Source organism: Ornithorhynchus anatinus, chromosome 7, assembly GCF_004115215.2.
Source record: "Ornithorhynchus anatinus isolate Pmale09 chromosome 7, mOrnAna1.pri.v4, whole genome shotgun sequence".
Taxonomy (NCBI): Eukaryota; Metazoa; Chordata; class Mammalia; order Monotremata; family Ornithorhynchidae; genus Ornithorhynchus; species Ornithorhynchus anatinus.
Window position 1 is genome coordinate 26,233,152 of NC_041734.1, and position 20,117 is coordinate 26,253,268.

At 49.6% G+C, this 20,117-nt stretch overlaps 1 protein-coding gene across 1 annotated transcript in view; it reads right to left on the reverse strand.

Moving 5' to 3' along the window:
• The window catches only part of LANCL1 (LanC like 1), a 47,416-nt gene continuing 27,299 nt past the window's right edge, over positions 1-20,117 (reverse strand). Inside the window, exons 3-9 of the mRNA XM_029068745.2 lie at positions 17,238-17,445; positions 9,494-9,629; positions 8,195-8,341; positions 5,543-5,725; positions 3,907-4,083; positions 3,007-3,079; positions 1-1,600 (exon numbers count right to left, since the gene is read on the reverse strand). Coding sequence (XP_028924578.1) covers positions 1,524-1,600; positions 3,007-3,079; positions 3,907-4,083; positions 5,543-5,725; positions 8,195-8,341; positions 9,494-9,629; positions 17,238-17,445 — 1,001 coding nt within the window. The 3' untranslated portion in view covers positions 1-1,523. The remainder of the gene's footprint in view (positions 1,601-3,006; positions 3,080-3,906; positions 4,084-5,542; positions 5,726-8,194; positions 8,342-9,493; positions 9,630-17,237; positions 17,446-20,117) is intronic.

Genomic DNA, 20,117 nt, shown 5'->3' on the forward strand with positions numbered 1-20,117 from the left:
GACATTGAACCAAACCAAATGACCTTTATTCTTCCTGCCAGAACAGTGAGTCAAAGGCTGGCTTCATTGTTCAATACATGCTCTTACTGGAATTCCAAACATTCCACCTGAAACTTTTCCTGACAAAGCCCCAGCTGACAACTTGGCTGACCCTCACCCTTCAGAGCCCTAGGAAGCAGTGGGAAGCCACTGTGAGCCTGGAGGAACCAGTCAAGCCTTGGAATCAGCCATAGGGCAGAGAGGGACCAGGCCTCAGTCATAGGGCTCTCCAAGTCCCATACCTTTGATGCTCAAAGGACGGACTATTCCCAGGATTCTGAGGAAACAAAAATCTTTCTTCCGGGAACTACTGGGCACACACCAGTTGCCCTTCTGGACCCCAAATCCCTGGATGAGAACACTTTCCCCAAGGGAGGCACGAAGCAGCTGCACAGCCATGAGCAGGTCAGGGCCGGCCTGGCCAGTAGGATAGTGTGGAGTGGGCGGGAGCGAGGATGACCTAGGGAAAGAGCAATGCCCAGGAAGCGGGTCTTCCAGGCCATGGCAGGACTGGGCAGTGTGGTTGTGTTCCCTGTGGCCCAGAGTTGAGCACTCGCTGCTCTTCACACTCCGGGAACTGAACCTTGGCTGGCCCAGACCTCTCACCCAAGGCAGCAGAAGCAGAGCACAGAACCAGAGCACTCTAGGAGCTGGGATACCCAAGATCAAGCTCAGGGAAGACTTCTTAGGAAACTGAAGCGTTTAGCTTTCCAGTGGTCAGTCGACAAAATATACATCTTTTACCAAATGCATTCAAAATAGTAAAGCGCTCTAAAGGAAACAATAGCAAAGGAATAGCCATCTCCATAGATCCCATCCAACTTTTCTCTCCTTTTGCAGAGGAAGTGTTTACTGATCATCTCATTTCAGCCTGTACAGGTATCTGGGGGAGCTTTAAAAAAATTCCTTGGGGAAATTCGTTGCCTGTCATTGACCAAAGGGGTAGGGGTCTAGATTTTGACTGCCTGGCTGCTTGTATTCCAGTCACCAGGGTTTGCACCCCGACCCTTGCCTTAAGCTTTATAATCGGTTTCTCAGCCAGAAAGCTGCCTGTTCTCCTGGCTAGACAGAAACGAATACTGGAGAAAAGGCAGAGAACCATCACCAATTCTGATCAGTGTTTGTCTCTAGTTAATCCCCCTTTCAGTTTCAAATAGAGTCAGTTTAAATCAGATGGATGAGCTTCTAGTGAACCATTAATTGGGCCTCAAAAGCCTGAAATACATATTCCCCGCATTCTCCTTTCTGCCAACAAACTGTTTGCCTTTCCTCTTTAGATGTCGGAAGCAGAAGTTTAATCTCTTCAGTGCAGATAAACACAACCACGAGGGGATTAGATTGTAGAAAAGGTCAGTTATACAACTGCAGGGTCTGCCCTGAATTTAGTGAGAAGGCATCAGAGCAGGTTAGCCAGCAGACTGAGTGATCCCAGGTGGCCCAGGGGCAAGCTGCAGGGGGTGGAGGGATGAGAAGGGCTTGGCCTTCTACAGCTCAAAAGCTGGAAACTTGGCTTTGGGTGGTACCAGCATGTCTGCAAGGAAGTAGATCGTTCCGGCCATTCCTGGGGAGAGATAAAGAGAAAATCAGAGTCATTCTCTGTCTCCATTCTCAGTCTCCTTCGCAGGCTCCTCCTCTACCTCCTACCACCTAACTCTGGGGGTCCCTCAAGGTTCAGTTCTAGGTCCCCTTCTATTCTCCATCTACAGTCACTCCCTTGGAGAACTCATTTGTTACCATGGCTTCAACTGCCATCTCTATGCAGACAATACCCAAATCTCTATCTCCTACTCTGATCTCTCTACCTCTCTCCAGGCTCGCATCTCCCTTTGCCTTCAAGACATCTCTACTTGGATTTCCTTGGATGTCCAAAACAGAGCTCCTTATCTTCTCAGCCAAACCCTGTTCTCTCCCTGACTTTCCCATTACCATAGATGGCACCTCCCTCCTTCCCGTCTCACGCCTGTAACCTTGGTGCTATCCTTGCCTCATTTCTCTCATTCCACCCACATATTCAATCTGTCACCAAATCCTTTCGGTCCTGCTTTCACAACATCGCTAAAATCTGCCTTTTCCTCTCCATCCAAATTGTTACCAAGCTAATAGTTCATCCTATCCCTCCTAGATTACTCCATCAGCCTCCTTACTGACCTCCCTACCTCTTATCTCTCACAACTCCAGTCCAAACTTCACTCTGCTGCCTGGATGATCTTCCTACAGAAGCGTTTAGGATGTCACCCCCGACCCTCAAAAATCACCAGTGGTTGCCCATCCACCAAATAAATCAACCAAACCCAAACTCTACATCATTGGCTTTAAAGGACTCCACCATCTTGCCCCTTCCTACCTCACCTCACTTCTCTCCTTCTACTATCCATCCTTCCTTTAGTGACAAACTTCACACTGTGCCTCTGTCTTGCCTGTCTCTCCACCAACCCCTAACCCACATCCCTTTTCTAACCTGGAAGGCCCTTCCTCCTCAAATCTGCCAGAAAATTACTCTTCCCCCACCTTCAAAACCTTTATTGAAGGCACATCTCCTCCAAGAGGCCTTCCTTGATTAAGCTCCATTTTTCCTCATCTTCCACTCCCTTCTGCATTTCCCTGACTTGCTCCCTTGGCTCTTCCCCCCGCTTTCCAGCCCCACAGCACTTAAATATATATCTGTAATTTTATTTACTTGTATGTATCAATATGCCTGCCTTCGCCCTTCTAGATTGCGAGCTCATTGTGGGCAGGGAATTTCACAGTTTACTATGGTATAGTGCTCTGCACATAATAAGAGTTTAATAAATATGAGGTCACACAGCAGACAAGTGGTGGAGCCAGGATTGGGACCCAGGTCCTTCTGACTCCCAGGCCTGAGCTCTACCCATTAGGTCACACCTCTCCTCCATACAACGTCTTCCCTAACCCCGCGTTCCTGCGCTTCAGGAGATGGAGGGGTGTGGGGTGGCGAGGCAAACCTACCTTCAAAGAGAGAGAATGGAGTGTCTGGAGTCCGACAACCATGTTCCCCGTAATCCAGGCACCATTCTGCAAACTGAGCAACCAAGGTGAGCAGTCAGCTCATTGTCTTCGCTGTTTCCCATTATCGGCAGAACCCTTTCCCATCCCGTCCCTCAAGCGCTGTCGTAGCCAGAACCTGCTTCCCCTGCATTCATTCAACTGTATTGAGCACTTACCATGTGCAGAGCACAGTACTAAGTGCTTGGAAAAGTACAATATAACTCTAAAGAGACACATTCCCTGCCAACAGTGAGCTTACATCATATGGACACAGTGGGGAGAAGAGAGGCTCAAATAGCTTCTGGGAGAGGAAAGTGGCACAAATGCTGTCAATTGTCACTTGAGAAGTGGCATGATCTAGTGGAAAGAGCATGGGCCTGGGAGTCAAGAGTCCTGGGTTCCAAACCTAGCTCTGGCATTTGCCACTGTGTGCCTTTGGGCAAGGGAATTCACTTCTCAGTGCCTCAGTTTCCTCATGTGTAAAATGGGGGTTCAAAACCTGCTCTCCCTATTTTGAATGTGAGCCCCATGGCTCACGTGTTCTGATTATCTTGTATCCACCCAGTGCTTACTTCAGTACTTGGCAGCTACTAAGCCCTGAATACCAAAATTATTATTATTATTATTATTATTATTGTCTGAGTGGCAGAAGGAAAGAGGTGCAAATGAAAGCCACAAGAAGACTGCCCGGTGCCTCGTCTTTCCCACCCTCCTGCTGGTCACGATCACCTACTTTTCTCCATAACTAGTTCAATCGGAAGCGGCCACTCCGGGCCCTTCCTGGTTTGGGTTTTCAGGGCCGATGAATCGAGAGGCACTCCAAAGGCGAACGAGACAGGGACTTCCTTATTGGACACTGACCTTGCAAGCCCTGTAGAGGAACTTGACATCCTGGGTCAGGTTGTAGAGCGCCAGGAAGGCATAAGCGTTGCCCGCGGCCCCGTGGCACAGCCCGTAGCCTTTCTTCAGCAAACCAAACTTCCAGATGACCTCGGAGCACTGCAGTGCGTCGCTGAGATACTGCGGCTCATTGAACACCTGGGAGGAAGGGGCGAGAGGGGGGAAAAAGAGATGCCCCAGCCGCAATGCCAATGTCTCCTTGAGGCCCGCCCGCAATCCTCCCTTGTGGCACAAGCCGGTGGGGGCGTTTCTGGGACGCATTTTGGGAAGGCTGAGACAAAGTCCCCAACGGTCCTTGGCTCGCCTTGCTAGGAATAAACGCCAGTGGGTCTGGTCAGGAGAACGGCACGAACACCACTTAATTCCCAATTAGCTGTCACGGGCAGCAGCCGCCGCCACCTTTTCCATGCTATAGAACCCGCGGCTGATTCCTTGAGCCCCAAGACGGTGCTCATCCGGCTCTGAGGCCGAGGGTGGAGGTAGCGCTTCTCCAGCTGGTGAGCGCTAAAGCGACGTTAGTTGTCAAGTGTCACTTGGGCATGACCCCTCCATGCCAATTCAGGCCAACCTCACTGCAAGGTCTGGATCTGGGGCCCACGCTGGGGCAAGGCCAGGCTCATGGGTGTGGTGCTAGTGGCCCCCTCCTTGCCCCCTTGTTCAAAGGAGCGGTCTCTGGGGCTTGGGGTGAGACTGAGTCGAATCCCCAAAGACCCCCAGTCCCGATTATTGGACGCAAAGACTTTGGTCCCCAACCAAGATGTGTGCCCGCCTTGCAGCTGGTTACCCTTCCCTGGAGGGAAGTGGGAAGGAGGGGCTGAGGTGGGGTCCTTTGCCCGTGGGAAGAACGGAGCCTATCACTTCCTGAGAGGAGTGAGCTCCTCTGCCCATTTCCTCCAGAAAAAAGCATTTTCAGGACATAGAGGTCAGATTTAAACAACTGGTATTGTTGACATTTTGCCCTTGCCCTACCCTTCTCACCTGCAGGACCGTGGTGTGTTGCCATTACGCTCCCCACCTGCGACCACTGCGATACGTTGTGGGAGGCTGGCGGTGAGGCCATTCCACTCCGCACTCCCCGGAGCCACTGTGGGACACTGCTAATGTTGACATTATGCCCCCGACCTGGGGCTACCGTCAGACGTCGGCAGTGTTGACGTTTTGCCCCTCACTTGGGGACACTGTGGGGCACTGGCAGTGGTGACATTATGCCCCCCCTTCCCTCCTAGGGGCTACTGAGTTAGGAGTCGGTGTGGCAGCAGCCGGTGCTGCCTGGCGGGCAGCCTCGTCCAGGCAGTGGGGGAAGTTGGGGCCCTGGTGCGGCTGCTTTTCCTTAGCCTTCTTAAGTTTCCAAGAGACCCATCCCTACTCTTAGGGGCAGAACTAGGGTGGCTTCACCAGGGGTGAAATACCTCGCCTTCCCTCTTCCCTAAGGGAGGTGCAAGAAACATATTCTCTCGATGCTGAGGCCCACCCTTTTTTTTCCAGTGTAGCTACCTGGGCCCGGGACAGTGGTCCAAATTCGTTGTCCCTGAATGCCGCTCTAAGAGCCGCTTCCAGTGAGGGCCTGGTCCGCGGGGAGGGGCTGGGGGTCCGGTACCTTGTAGGCCTGGGCCAGCATGTAGACCACCCCAGGGGCCCCGTGGCACCAGTGGACAAGTTGATCCCTGGTGTCGCCGACGCAGGGTGGGTAATTGCCGGAAGGGAATTTGAGTCGGCAAACGTAGTCCACGCTGGGCTTGACCACGTTGTGCAGCTTCACCTGGCTCACCCGGAGGCAAGGCTGGGGCAAAAGTGAGGAGGGGAGAGGGGGAGTGACACAGACAGACAGATGGCATCAGAACAGAAACATCTTGCCTTTCTGGAGCCCAGAGATCAGAAGCAGTTCATGTTGAGAGATCGGGGTGGGGTCGTGCCCACATTTTGACCTCTCAGCGGTTCTCTGTGCACCCCCAACCGGGTGCCAGCACCCCCAGAGGGTTCTGCCCCTCGCACCCATGGGCCGCTGGCTATCTGAATGGAAACTTCTGACCTGCTCCAGGAGAGATGAGTCCGTGCTCCAAGATCCCGTGACTGCAGGGGAGGTGTGAGGGCAGGGGGCATGGCCAGACCAACAAGAAAATGGAATCCCTGAGGAAATGCCCAAGCATGGGCCCCCTGAGTTGCTCCCTTCAAGCAAATTGAGAAACAGTGTGGCCTAGTGTATAGAGCACAGGCTTAGGAGTTGGAAGGTTCCAGGTTCTAACCCCGGACCACCACTTGTCTGCTGTGTCACCTTGGGCGAGTCACTTCACTTCTCCATGCCTCAGTTAAATCATCTGTAAAATGGGGATGAAGACTGAGAGCCCCATGTGGGAACTGGACTCTGTCCAACCTGATTACCTTGTATCTACCCCAGTGCTTAGAACAGTGCCTGTAAATTGGAGAAATAATAATACTGATACTTTAGTGCTTTCTATGTGTCAAGCACTGTTCTAAATGCTGTGGTAAATGCAAGATAAGTTGGGCACAGTCCCTGTCCCACATGGGGTGCACAATCTTGGAGGGAGAACAGGTTTTGAATCCCCATTTTTACAGTTGAGGAACCTAAGGCACAGAAGTTAAGTGACTTGCCCAAGATTACACAATATAAACAAATGGCCGAGCCAGGATTAGAACCCTGGTCCTCTGACTCCCATGCTCTTTTCACTAGGCCAAGCTGCTTCTCAACAGGTATCCCAATTTTTCTGACAAGGAAACTGGGGCCCATTAGAAAGAGCACAGACCTGGGAGTCAGAGGCCCTGGGTTCTAGTCCCGGCTTTTAGGCGAGTTACTTCACTTCTCTGTGGCTCAGTTGCCTCATCAGTAAAATGGAGATTAAATCACCAGTTCTTACTACTTCTTTGATTGAGCACCCCTTTCAGCTGGGATTGTGACCAGAATCTACCCCAGTGCTTAGTATATTTGGCACACATAGTCAGCATTTAACAAATACCATAGTTTCTAAAAGCAGGGTGGTCTAGTGAAAAGAGCAGAGGCCTGGGAGTCAGGAGACCTGCATTCTAATCCCGGCTCCCCCATTTGCTTTCTGGGTGACCTTGGGCAGGTCACAACTTCTCTGTGCCTTAGTTTCCTCATCGGTCCAATGGATTTTAAACCTCTCCTCTCCCACTTAGACCGTGAACCCCTTGTGGGACAGGGACTGTGCCTAATTATCTTGTATCCATCCCAGTGCTTAGTGCTAGTGCTTGGCCCAAAGCGAGGGCCAAAAATCCCCCAAATTCATGTTATTATTGTAGGTACCCCGGAACTTATTCATTCATTCATTCAATTGTATTTATTGAGCTCTTACTGTGTGCAGAGCACTGTACTACCGTGCTTGACACCAAGTAAGTGCTTAATAACTACTACCATTATGATTATCAACTAATTGATCAACAGTATTTGAGTCATGTGTAAAACACTGTACTAGGTGCTTGGGAGAGTACACTAGAACAAAGTTGGCTTACACATTCCCGACCCACAACGAACTTTATCATTATGATTATCATCATTATTATTATGTGACTTATCCAAAGGTGCCCTGCAGACCACAACTGCGTTGGGCCAAGAACACAGTCTCTGAACCCCCAGTCCCATGGGTCTTCCATCAGACCAGGCCACCCCGCAAAACTGGTGGTGCACTGCTGAGCAGATATACCTGGCCCAGACCCTGACTGTCAACATCCCCCTGGAATTCTCTGCTCTGCCCAGTTCAGGTGACGGAAGAAGATATAAAGAAAATTAAGGGTGAACTGTGCAGGTGGTCCCCCGATACTGCCCTCCGCCCCCTGTAACTTGTCTGCTCTGTGACCCTGGGCAAGGCATTTAACTTCTCTGTGCCTCAGTTACCTCATCTATAAAACGGGGATTAAGACTGTGAGCCCCATGTGGGACAACCGTGTATCTCCTCCAGTGCTTGGCACATAGTAAGTGCTTAACAAATACCATAATTATTATTATTACTGTCCCCCTCCTCCCATTCAACACAGTTACCCCAGTGTATCAGAGCAAGGCACAGGGTCTCTGAAAACGCCATGTACTTGACACCTGGCCCCTCTGGGTGACTGCTAGGCCGGGAGTCTCTCCAGGCTGCTCTCCAGGGTGTCGCGGGGACCTAGGTGGTGGGCTCCTGGGGTTGATGAGAAGGCAATGGGAGGCAGAACTGGCTGCTGGGCTCCAGGTGGTCATCAGAAAACTGGATTCTAAATGCCCCCAGCCCTCCCCGCTCACCTGCATCAGGTAGTAATAGATTCCAGCCAGGCCATGGGCAGCCCCGACGTAATACTCCTGGTACCACTCATACATCAGGGGGGTCTTGGCTGTGAAGTTCCTCTTTTTGGCCAGGTTCTCCCCAGACGCCAGGATCATGTCACACACCTGTAGGGGAAGATGGGGTGGAATCAGCTGGGGAGAGTTCATTCATTCATTCATTCATTCAATCATATTTACTAAGGGTTTACTGAGTGCAGAACACTGTACTAAGCGTTTGGGGAAAGTACAATACAACGGTAAACAGTGACATTCCCTGCCCAAAATGAGCTCAGAGTCTAGAGTGGGGCTATAGACATTAATAAAAATAAATAAAATTACAGATATGGACTTAAGTGCTCTAGAGTCAGGGTGACACAGAAGGGTGTGGGAGATGAGGAACAGTGGGGCTTAGTCTGGGAAAGCCTTTTGGAGGAGATGAGCCATCTATAAGGCTTTGAAGAGGGGGGAAGAGTCATTATCTGTTGGATTTGAGGAGGCAGGGAATTCCAGGCCAGAGGCAGAAACGTGGGCCAGGGGTGGGTGCGAGATGAAGGCACGTGAGAAGGTTAGCACTAGAGGAGCAAAGTGTGCAGGCTGGGTTATAGAAGTAGAGAGGCCAGGTGAGGGAGGAGGGGGCAGAGTGATGGACTGCTTTAAAGCCAAGCACTCCACTTGGGGGAGATGTTGCAGGGGGTGGGCAGAAGAGGGCACGGGGATTTGGACACTGTCCTGCTCATCCAGCAAAAGGGAAGTTCTCTGAGTGGAGGGTCTGGGCCTTTTAATTTTTATTCTACTCTCCCAAGAGCATAATATAGAGCTTTACACACAGCAGGTGCTCGGTCCAGTGGGTCACACACAGCAGGACCCCAAAATAGTGGTCTGTACACAGTAGGAGTCCAGTACGGTGCTCCCCACACAGTGGGTATCCAGTACAGTATACTATTAAGTGACTAGCAAGGCCCGGCCCCTTTGTGTTCTAGGTGTTTGGAAGCAGCTGACATGCTTTTCGGTCCAGAACAGGAGCTGGGGGGAGGCATGCAGGTCCTTGAGTTCTGCAACCTGGAAGTCGACGAGGGGGAACCCATCAAAGGATCTGATCTCTGTTCCCTTCCGCCGCCACCGCCAATGATGCCGGCAGGATGTCTCTCTCGTTTGGGCCCAGACAGCCTCCCCGGGAAGTGGGGGGTGGCCAGATGGGGCAGCGGGGTGGGGGAACCTGCCCCTCGGGGAAGGGCTGGGGCACGGCGGCGGGATGGAGGGGCGGTGCGACCGCGGTACCTGCTGGATGTGGCTTTGGGGGACCCTCTCCTGTCCGAAGCTCCGGTTGACGAAGAGCAGAGCGTAGATGTAGCCCACCCGGCCGTAGAGCAGCTCGTCCGCCGCGCGGGGATCCAGCTTGTTCAGTTGCAGCAGGCTGCAGGCCAGGAACACACACCAGAGGGGGCGTTGGACGGCGCAGGGGTCAGCCTCTCGCCCGGGGGTTGCCCCACTTCTTTGCTCATTGCCCCCTCTAGCACGCAGCACTCATCCGGGTTCCTGGTGCATTGGGGAGGTACTCCCCTAGGGTTGCCCCTTGCCCAAATGAGGCTTGGTTTCCTGAGGAGTGACCCCTCCCCCCTCACCAAAGACCAAACAGAACACTAGACGGCCAGCCGATGGCAAGAGCAGGCCGGCATCCCCCAGGGCCCAGAAATCGGTTGGCTTCAGCTCTGGCTTGATGCCAGTGGGTGGAGCGAGGGCCGAAGATGTCTGCCAGGAGGGAAGCTCCTCTTCCAGGCCACCATATGACTGACATTCCCCAGGGAGTTCTTCCTTCGAGTCAGCCAATCTGGCCAATCAAGAAGCCCAAAGAGGAGAAGCAGTGTGGTCTAATGGAAAGGACAGGGGCCTGGGAGTCAGGAGGACCTGGATTCTAATCTCCACTCTGCCACTTGTCTGTGTGTGACTTTGGGCAAGTCACTTCACTTCTCTGGGCCTCAGTTCCCTCAAATGTAAAATGGGGAGTAAGACCTTGAGCCCCATGGGGGACAGGGACTGTGTCCAACCTGGTTAGCCTGCATCTACCCCCATGCTTAGTATGGTGTCTGGCACATAGTAAGCACATAGTGAATAACATTAAAAAAAAGATATTTACGTTTCTAATTTGGGGCATGAGAGAAGGAAACACAGGTGAAATTTACGACGAGTACCAGACTAGGGCTAATCTGTGCTCAATCCACAATCTGGGTTAAAAATCTGGTCCCAAATTGCTGTTGCTGTTAGTTTAAGGACATTTTAAGAGTCTGACTTTGATACTCTTGCATAGAGGGTAAAGATTTTTGATCTCTTTATCTTCCGAGAGGGCGTCTGAATTCTGTTGGGAATTTCACGGATAGCACATTACTACTTTGGCGAGGGGTCTGAGCTAATAGGCTTTCTTCCTTACTGGCTACTGAATTCACTAGGTGGGGGGCCAGCAGCAACCCCCCTCAACTCCACCCCCAACAAAACATCCCATGCCCCAGGGGCCGATCTCGATCAAGACATGGGGCAGTGACAGGAAATTACATGGACATTACTGGGCTGAAGCTTTTTCAGGATGGGAGAACAAAGACGAAGCATCTGAGTGTCCCCTCCTCCTACCCACTTTCCCCCTCTCCTCCTCCCCCTCTTACCCAGGATAACTCTTCTGACCAGGAAGACCAGCTGACTGCAGGCTGCAGCCTGGCAGTAGAGTCTGGAGGGATTGGGTTGAAGCTCCCCCTAAGCCCCATCGATCCTACAAGGAGCAGACCCGTGTATTTCTGCCTCAAATATCCCCTGCAAGCCACTGTCCAACACCTCCTGTATGTGCCCAGGTGTTAAACTTGGAGCAAAACTCCTCTACTTAAGGTTATAATAATAAGGATGGCATTTGTTAAGCACTTACTAAGCACTGTTCTAAGCGCTGGGGCAGATATAAGGTAATCAGGTTGTCCCACGTGGGGCACAGTCTTAATCCCCATTTTACAGATGAGGTAACTGAGGCACAGAGAAGTTAAGTGATTTGCCCAAAGTCACACAGCTGACAAGTGGCGGAGCCAGGATTAGAACCCACGACCCACTTCCAAGCCCGAGCTCTTTTCCACTAAGTCATGCTACTTCTGGACACACCCTGGGTAGAGGCAGTGGGGCTTTACTTCTCTGTGCCTTGACTCTGGGGGCGCCCAGTGTCAGAAAGAGGACAGGACTGAAGGTTACAAAACTATGAAAGGCTGCGGGCAAAGCAAAGACAGGATTGTTGCTCACCAGGATGAGGGGGTACCCATTGACGGCTAAAGTTGGCAGGTTCACAACAAACTAAAGGAAATGATTCTTCACTCAGGGGAACTCTTGCAGGGAGAAAATACCAGGGTTGGGTAAATTCATGGGCAAGTGTCCAGAATAGGGATGTGGAATAGTACGATCGATCAATCGTACTTATTGAGCTCTCGCTATGTGCAGAGCACTGTATTAAACCCTTGGGAGAGTACAATGTAACAATATTAGCAGACAAGTTCTCTGCCCATAACAAGCTAAAAGTCTAGAGGTTCCTAACTTTTAAAAGGGTGCCCTGGACAGAGACCAAATGGAGCCAAGTGGCCTCTCTTATGATGATGATGATGACGACTGTGGAATTTGTTAGGGGCTTACTAAGTGCCAAGCACTGTACTAAGTGTTGGGGTAGATACAAGATAGTCAGGCCCCAAATGGAGCTCACAGTCTAAAACAGGAGGGAAAACAGGAATTGAATTCCCATTCTGTAGATAAGGGAACTGAAGCCCAGAGAAGCTAAATGTCTTGGCCAAAGTAACACAGTAGGGAAGTGGCACAGCCGGGATTAAGACCCAGGTCCTCTGACTCCCAAGCCTGTAGTCCTTCCACTAGGCCATGCGGCTTCTTGTGGACCTATATTCTCTTTCTAGTTGAGAAACACGGATTTTTTTTTTAAAGCATGATGTCTGCATAAACTGAATGACCACTTTTTTTAAAACCCAACGATCTCTCATAAGAGGGAGAGAGAGAGAGAGAGAGAGAGTATGGCAAAAATGGTATGAGACGGGATTTTAGGAATCAAAAATTCAAAGAGAAAACAGTTGTCTTTCAGCAGCTCAGGGCTTCTTCAAGAGCTCTTCCTCTGAATACATCCAGTTTTCTTGGACTCTTGGAAGGACAGCAGCACGGGAATGTTGAGGCTCTAGACTGTAAGCTCCTTGAGGGCAGGGACTATGTCTACCAATTCTGTTGTAATAGTACAGTGCTCTGTACACAGCAAGGTCTCAATAAATGCCATTTATTGATTGATTTGATCGAGGCATCGAGCTACTCTCGTGGCCAAATTTTCAGCTATGTCATCATTTGCAACAAGGAAGAGAAAAGGAGCAGTTGTCATGCCAAAGGTAAGAAATGTGGGGAATTAAAAGGAAGAATTCACTTGGAGATGCTTCCTCAAGAGGCTTGCAACATTTGTGAAATGCTTCATAGCCAGAAAGTACAGTACTTCCAAGATCTACTGCAGGATACACCCATGTGTACAGGCAAGAAGAATTGTTTGGCTATGGTATTTATCTGTCGATGGTATTTTCTAAGCACTTCCTGTGTGCAAAACACTGTACCAAGCGCTTGGGAAAACACAATACAATAGAGTTGGCAGACGTGAACCCTGCCCACCAGGATCTTACAGTGTACAGGGAGAGACAGACATTAAAATTAATTTCAGATAGGAGGAATGGCAGAGTGTAAGGATATTAAAATCAAAGAAATACATTGTGGTATTTGTTAAGCACTTACCACAAGCTTGGCACTGTAGTAAGCGCCAGGGTGGCTACAAGATAATCAAGGTTCCTCATGGGGCCCACAGTCTAAGTGGGAAGGACAACAACGTTTGACTCCCCATTTTGCAGATGAGGGAACTGAAGCACAGAGAAGTTAAGTGACTTGTCCAAGGTCACACAGCAGAAAAGTGGCAGAGCCAGGATTAGAACCCAGGTCGTCTGACTCCCCGGCCCATGCTCTTATCACTAGGCCTCGCTGTTTCTCAAGTACTGCTTGCCCCGCGTGGAGCTGAGGGTGGTTTTCCCGACACGGTGCATGCCTCGGAATCTGGCACGGCTTTTCTCTTCTCTCCCATTTACAGGATTCACGAAGCTTTATTGCTTCAAGCGTAATCAAGCACTTCTGCACACTGGTTAGCGGTGTGGCCTCAGACTGGCACCAGGGAGCAGGGCTCACTGACCTCACCTCAGCCCCATGGCTGGGAGCGAGGGCAGAGGCCTGCCTTCCAGGACGCTGTCTCGACACTCTACCAGAGACTTTGCCAGGAATAAAAGGTGCTCTCTGTGCTCTCCGAACATGAAAATGAATTTACTAAGCTCCTCGATCAGCTCCAATGATTGCTGAGAGCGGCGATTTCCCTCTAATTGCCGAGTCCGTGCTGATTGACTGAAGACACGATGGCATTTACACAGCCTCATAGCTATTTTAAGTTTTCTGACAACCTTAGCCTCCAGGAGCGCTCATTCACTTGTTTCAAAATGTTCACATTGATTGAAATACGGCCAACTTTGGAAGGGAGAGAGAGAAACTGACTGAGTAAGTACTGCTGGAAAAAAAAAAATGGCTGAGGAGACAGTAATGGTTTCCAGGGCCTCTCAGTCATTCCCAGGGTGTGTTGGGCATATGGGGGAAAGAAGCTATCTCAGGGAGCTCTCCGAATGGGCTCACAACCGCTTTCCTCACCCCTCTGAGCCCCGCCTAGGCTCGGGGAAGTCCTCGGGACTCAGAAGCCGGGATCTCCATCTTTGAATGAAAGAATTATCGAGGAAGGCTACCTGCTCTCGCTGTTTGGAGGAGGAAGTTGGGATCCATCTGTAGATGGATCTGAGGAGTTAAACAGAAATTACCATGCCCAACTGCGCAGCCCGAATCCCCGGGGATACATACAGATTTTCCATTGAATTGTAGTCCTAAATCTCCACTCCCCTTAAAAAGATCATTTTATTTTTTACCACTTACTACGTACCTGGCACTACAATATGCACAAAATAATCAGGCCGGACCAGGTCCCCTTCCCATGTGGGGCTCATAATCTAAGCAGAAGGGAGAACAGGTACTGAATCCCCATTTTACAGATGAGGTAATTTAGGCCCGGAGAAGTTAAGTCATTTGCCCAAGATCTCACAGCAGACCACTGATTTGGAATTCTGGAGGGCTTTATGGCGCAGAGAAAGCACCAGCACTTTTCAAGGTGGCTCAAATCAGAGAGAGGGGTGGGGTGGAAACATCACCATGACTGCAGAAAATCATCTTTTAAACAGCCAACTTTCAAGGCATGACAGGCAATGTGTTCAAAAGGCTTCCTTTTAAACTGGGTTACACAAAGCTTTGGGTTTCCTTTTCATGGGACAAAAAGGTGATGACACGGTTCCTTCCTTTTCTCATGTTCTATTATGACCTCCAAAACCTTCACACATGGATGAGAGAGATGAATAAAGGTATCGCCAAGTCGCCAAGGCTTGTGAGGATAGTGCTGTCTATAGTGCAGTGATGGGAAAGACAGAGGGAGGACAGGTTTGGGTGGAAAGACAGAAGTTCTGTTTTGGCCACGTTAAGTTTAAAGTGAGAGCAGCATATTCAAGTAGAGATCTGCTTCTCAGCGAACGCCAAGGCTCCACTTCTTTACCTGAACAACTGTATGAAGCACAACCCCCTCCATTCCACACAAACTGCCGTCTTCAAGGTCACTCATTCAACAATATTTATTGATCGCTTATTGTGTGCAAAGCACTGTACTAAGCACTTGGGAGAGTACAACATAACAACAAAACAGACACATTCCCTGCCCATTCATGATCCCCTTCTGGATCAGGAATTCTTCTACTGCATCCATATACACTTTGAACTCTCAGCTGCCTTAGACACTGTGGACCACACCCTTCTGGAACCATCGAACCTTGGCTTCACTGACACTGTCCTCGCCTGGCTCTCCTCCTTTCTCTTTGACTGCTTCTCAATCTCTTTCATTGGATCCTCTTCTGCCTCCCACCTGCTAACTGTACGAGTCTCTCACTGCTGAGTCCCTTTCTATTCTCCATTTACCCCTACTCCCTTGGAGAACTCATTTGCTCCCACAGCTTCAAATTCTATGTGGATGATTCCCAAATACACATCTCCAGCCTTGATCTCTCTCTCGATCTTTCATTTCCTCCAGTCTTCAAAATGTTACTACTTGGATATGCTGCTCTCACTTGAAACTTAACGTGGCCAAAACAGAACTCCTTCCTTTCCACCCAAACCCTGTCCTCAGTCTGTCTTTCCCATCACTGCACTGTAAACAGCACCATCCTCCCTGTCTCACAAGCCTTGGCGTTATCTCTACTCATCGCTCTCATCCAACCCACATATTAAATCTGTCACCTAATCCTATCTGTTCTACCTTCACAACATGGCTAAAATCCATCCTTTCCTATCAATCTAAGCATTTATCATATTCTGCCCTAACTACTGCGTCAGACTCCTCGTTGATCTCCCTGCCTCCAGTCTCTTCCCACTCCAGTTCCATATTTCACTCTGCTGCCTACACCATTCTTCCAAAAAAGGTTGTCCATATCTCCCCATTCCTCAAGAACTTCAAATGACTGCCCATCTCCTCCTATCTCTTTGACTGCTCCTTCTCAGTGTCTTTCACAGGCTCCTCCTCTGTCTCCCACCCCTTAACTGTGGGAATTCCACAAGGCTCAGTTCTATGTCCCCTTCTATTTTCCATCTAGACCTACTCCCTTGGAGAACTTATTTACTCCCACAACTTCAACTACCATCTCTACACAGATGATTCCCAAATCTACCTCTTTTCCTCTCTGCGGTCTTGCACTTCCTCCTGCCGTCAGGATATCCCTACCTGGCTGTTCTGCTGACACTTCAATTTAACATGCCCAAACAAAACTTCTTATCTTCCCACCAAAACTCTGTCCTCCCCTGACTTTTCCATCACTGTCGACAGCATCACAGTCCGCCCTGTTTCACAAGCCCTTAACCTTGGCATTATCCTTGAGTCACTCTCTCACTCAACCTCCATATTCAGTCTATCACCAAATCCAGTCAGTTCTAATTTCACAGCATTGCTAAAATCTGCCCTTTCCTCTACTGCTTCCATTCCGATTCAACCACTTATCATATCCCATCTTGACTACTGCATTAGCCTCCTCACTGAGGAAGCAGCAAGGTGCAGTGGATAGAGCATGGGCTTGGGAGTCAGAGGTCATGGGTTCTAATCCCAGCTCTGCCACTTGACTGTTGTGTGACCTTGGGCAAGTCACTTCGTGTCTCTGTGCCTCAGCTATCTCATCTGTAAAATGAGAATTGAGACTGTGAGCCCCCAAGGGACGGGGACTGTGTCCAATCTGATTTGATTGTATCCACCCCAGTGCTTAATATACTGCCTGGCACGTAGTAAGTGCTTAACAAATACCATAATTATTATTATTACTGACCTCCCTGCTTCCTCTCTCCCCTCTCATTTTTCTCCCCCCCAAAACCACCACTCATCCACATCCAGTCTCTCCTCAAAAACCTCCAATGGTTACCCATCCATTTTCACATCAAACTCCTTACCATCAGCATTATACTCAATCAGCTCTCCCCTTAGTCTGCTGAATTCCTATTATATCCCAGGCTGTTTACTTTGCTCCGCTAATACCAAGCTTCTTTCTCTATCTCAATCTTATCTCTTTCACCAGTGAAGGGGACGTAATCTTTTTCGTTGCCCCGTCACTGCTCTGGCTTGGAACTCCATCTCCTCAACTTTGCCTCAGTTCCCTCATCTGCAAAATGGAGATTCAATACCTGTTCTTCCTCCTTAGACGGTGAGCCCCATGTGGGACCCGATGATCTCGATTCTACCCCATGGCTTAGTACAGAGCTTGGCACTTAGTAAACACTTAATACTACAAGTATTAGATTAAGCATCCAGTGCTAAGGATTGACCGATATCGGACCCCACAGTGGAACGGGAAAAGGAAAGGGTTACCGAGAGATGCAGTCTTCGGCCTGCTTTTCATTCTGCAGCTTGTGGAACACGACAGCCGCCACGGCCAGGGGCCCCGCGTCCCCACACAGGAAGGTGATGGAGCGCTTCGTCAGGCAACTCAGACTCTTCTTCACGTAGTCATGCGCTGTGTGTAGATAGCCAGGGTCTCCGTACACGTTGTACAGGTGCAGGTAGAGTGCCGCGATGCCTGAGGCGGGAACAAGCAACGAGCCGTCCTAAAATCACATCTCCAGGAATCAATCAGTCAGTGGTATTCACTGAGCGCTTACAGTAGATAGAGCACTATACTATACTAAGCATTTGGGAGAGAATAACAGAGTTGGTAGACATGTTCCTGGCCCACCAAGAATTTACAGTCTAGAAGAGGGGTCTGAGATTAAAATAAATTAGGGATGTGCATCTATGTGCCGGGGGGCTGAGAGTGGGGTGAATATCAAGTGCTTAAAGGATACAGACCCAAGTACTTAGAGGATGCAGAAGGGGCAGGGAGTAGGGGAAAAGAGAAGGTCTCTTGGAGAAGATGTGATTTTAATCAGACTTTGAAGGTGGAGAGATTGGTGGTCTATCAGATATAAAAAAAAATAAAATAAAAATGAAGAGGCAGGGAGTTCCAGGCCAGAGAGAAGCCTTTCCTGACCATCCTCTCATCTTTCTATTCTATTCACCCTCCCTTCTTTTTTATGGTATTTGTTAAGCACTTACCATGTGCCAGGCACTATACTAACCCCTGGCTGGTTCAATCAATCATATGTATCGAGCACTGACCACTTACTGTGTAAACAGCACTATGCCAAATGCTTGGGAAATACAATATAACAGAGTTGGTAGACACATTCTCTGTTAAGCTTACAGTCTAGAGGGGCAGACGGACAGTTATACGTGAATAAATGATGGATATGTACAGAATGCATCACATGAGGCACATAGCATCAATCCCCATTTTCCAAATGAGGTAACTGAGGCATGGAGAAATTAAGTGACTTGCCCAAGGTCACTCAGCAGACAAGTGGCAGAGTCAGGATTAGAACTCAGGTCCTTTGACTCCCAGACCTGAGCTCTTTCCACTAGGCCCCGCTGCTTTTCCTATCTGTAATTTATTTTAATGCCCGCCTTCACCCACTAAACTGTAAAGTCCTTGGGGATCATGTCTACCACTCTACTGAAGTGTATTTTTATTCCATCATTCCTTCAATCATATTTATTGAGTGCTTACTGTGTGCAGAGCACTGTACTAAGTGCTTGGGGGGACAGTACAATAGAACAATATACAGACATAGTCCCTGCCCGCAATGAGCTTACAGCATTCTGTACAGAGTAAGTGGTCAATAAATACCATTGATCAACTGACCGGGAACAGGTAACAGGGGATACCTACTGGGAGCACTTGGGCTCTCCCCATGGAAGCCACAGTATCACAATGATCAAACAATCGGTAGTATTTTCTGAGGGCTTACTGAATGCGGAGCACTCTACTAAGTACTTGGGAGAGTACAATACAATAAAGCTGGTAGACACGATCACAGCAGTGATGGGGACTTAGAGACCAGCTGTTCACAGGCCAGGGTCTGCGTCGGGACCCCCAGGGCCACACTTTCCTTGTCCCGAGGGTGGGGTTGGAAACGAGCACTGCTCTGTCAATGCTTTCCCTGGGCACTGACGATGAGGCTGGATCTAGCCCTTTCCCAGAGAGGGCTTCCCTACTCAGCAGTCATCAGCCTGTCCTCTTCCCACCCAGTGTGCCCCTGAGGACTGTGGGTCAAGTCAGGTTAGGGGCCTAGTCTCTCGGGGCTCTATTTGTGGGGTTATTTAACTTATTTATTCATATTAATATCCATCATCCCCCTCCAGCCTGTAAGTTCATTGTGGGCAGAGTACACGTCTACCAACTTGGTTGTATTGTCCTCTCTCGAGCATTTGGTACAGTGTTCTGCACATGGGAAGTGGTCAATAAATACCACTGATGATGATGATGTCCCTGAAGGGATGCCCTCTGCTCAATGCAAACAGGCAGGGGGCAAGCCCAGGGGTACTGGCGCAGAGATGTCAATGGCCTCCAAAGCCCCTGAAAGCTCTCGTCTTCCCCTTACGGTACAACACCTGTCCCTTGAACATTTTTTTTATGTTTTTATTTGTTAAGTGCTTGCTATGTGCCAGTTGCTGTTCTAAGAGCTGGAGAAGATACACGGTAATCATGTTGGACACAGTTCATGTCCCACATGAGGCTCACAGCCTTAATTCCCACAGAGAAGATAACTGAGGCTTAGAAAAGTGAAGTGATGTGCCCAAGGTCACACAGCAGACAAGCAATGGAGCTGGTACTAAAGTTGGGTCCTTCTGACGCCCAGGCTCATGTTCTGTCTACTAGACCACGCTGCTTCTGTTCCCCAGAAGGGGTCGGCCCCGTGTTTAAGTGTAATTTAAAAGAGCACAGCTCTTTGTGGATTTCAGTGCTGTGGGAAAAAAAAGCAGCTGGTAAAATCCCTTTCTGCTGTACGAGGGGGCAATTTATATTGCGATCATTTTCTCACCTTGCCTGGGTAATCTCTGAAGCTCTGTGCTACCAACAATTCAATTTTGCATGTATATTAAGGACCAATTACCATTTCCTGCCAAAGTGAATAGCCTTGTCAGTTCCCTTAGCACGGCCCACCGCTAGCCACGCACCAGGGCCAGGGTTCTCCTGGCCCAGGTCTCGCTAGGAGACACGACTGTGTGTAACTGGGTTTTGGGAGCAGAATCAAAATTGGGAGAGAGACAGAGAATCAGAGACACTGGTTTGGAACGGTAACTTTTCAGCTAGCAGGTAGCCCTGGTCCCCTCCCCATCTGTACAGCCCTAATCAGCCAGGTTAGCACCCGG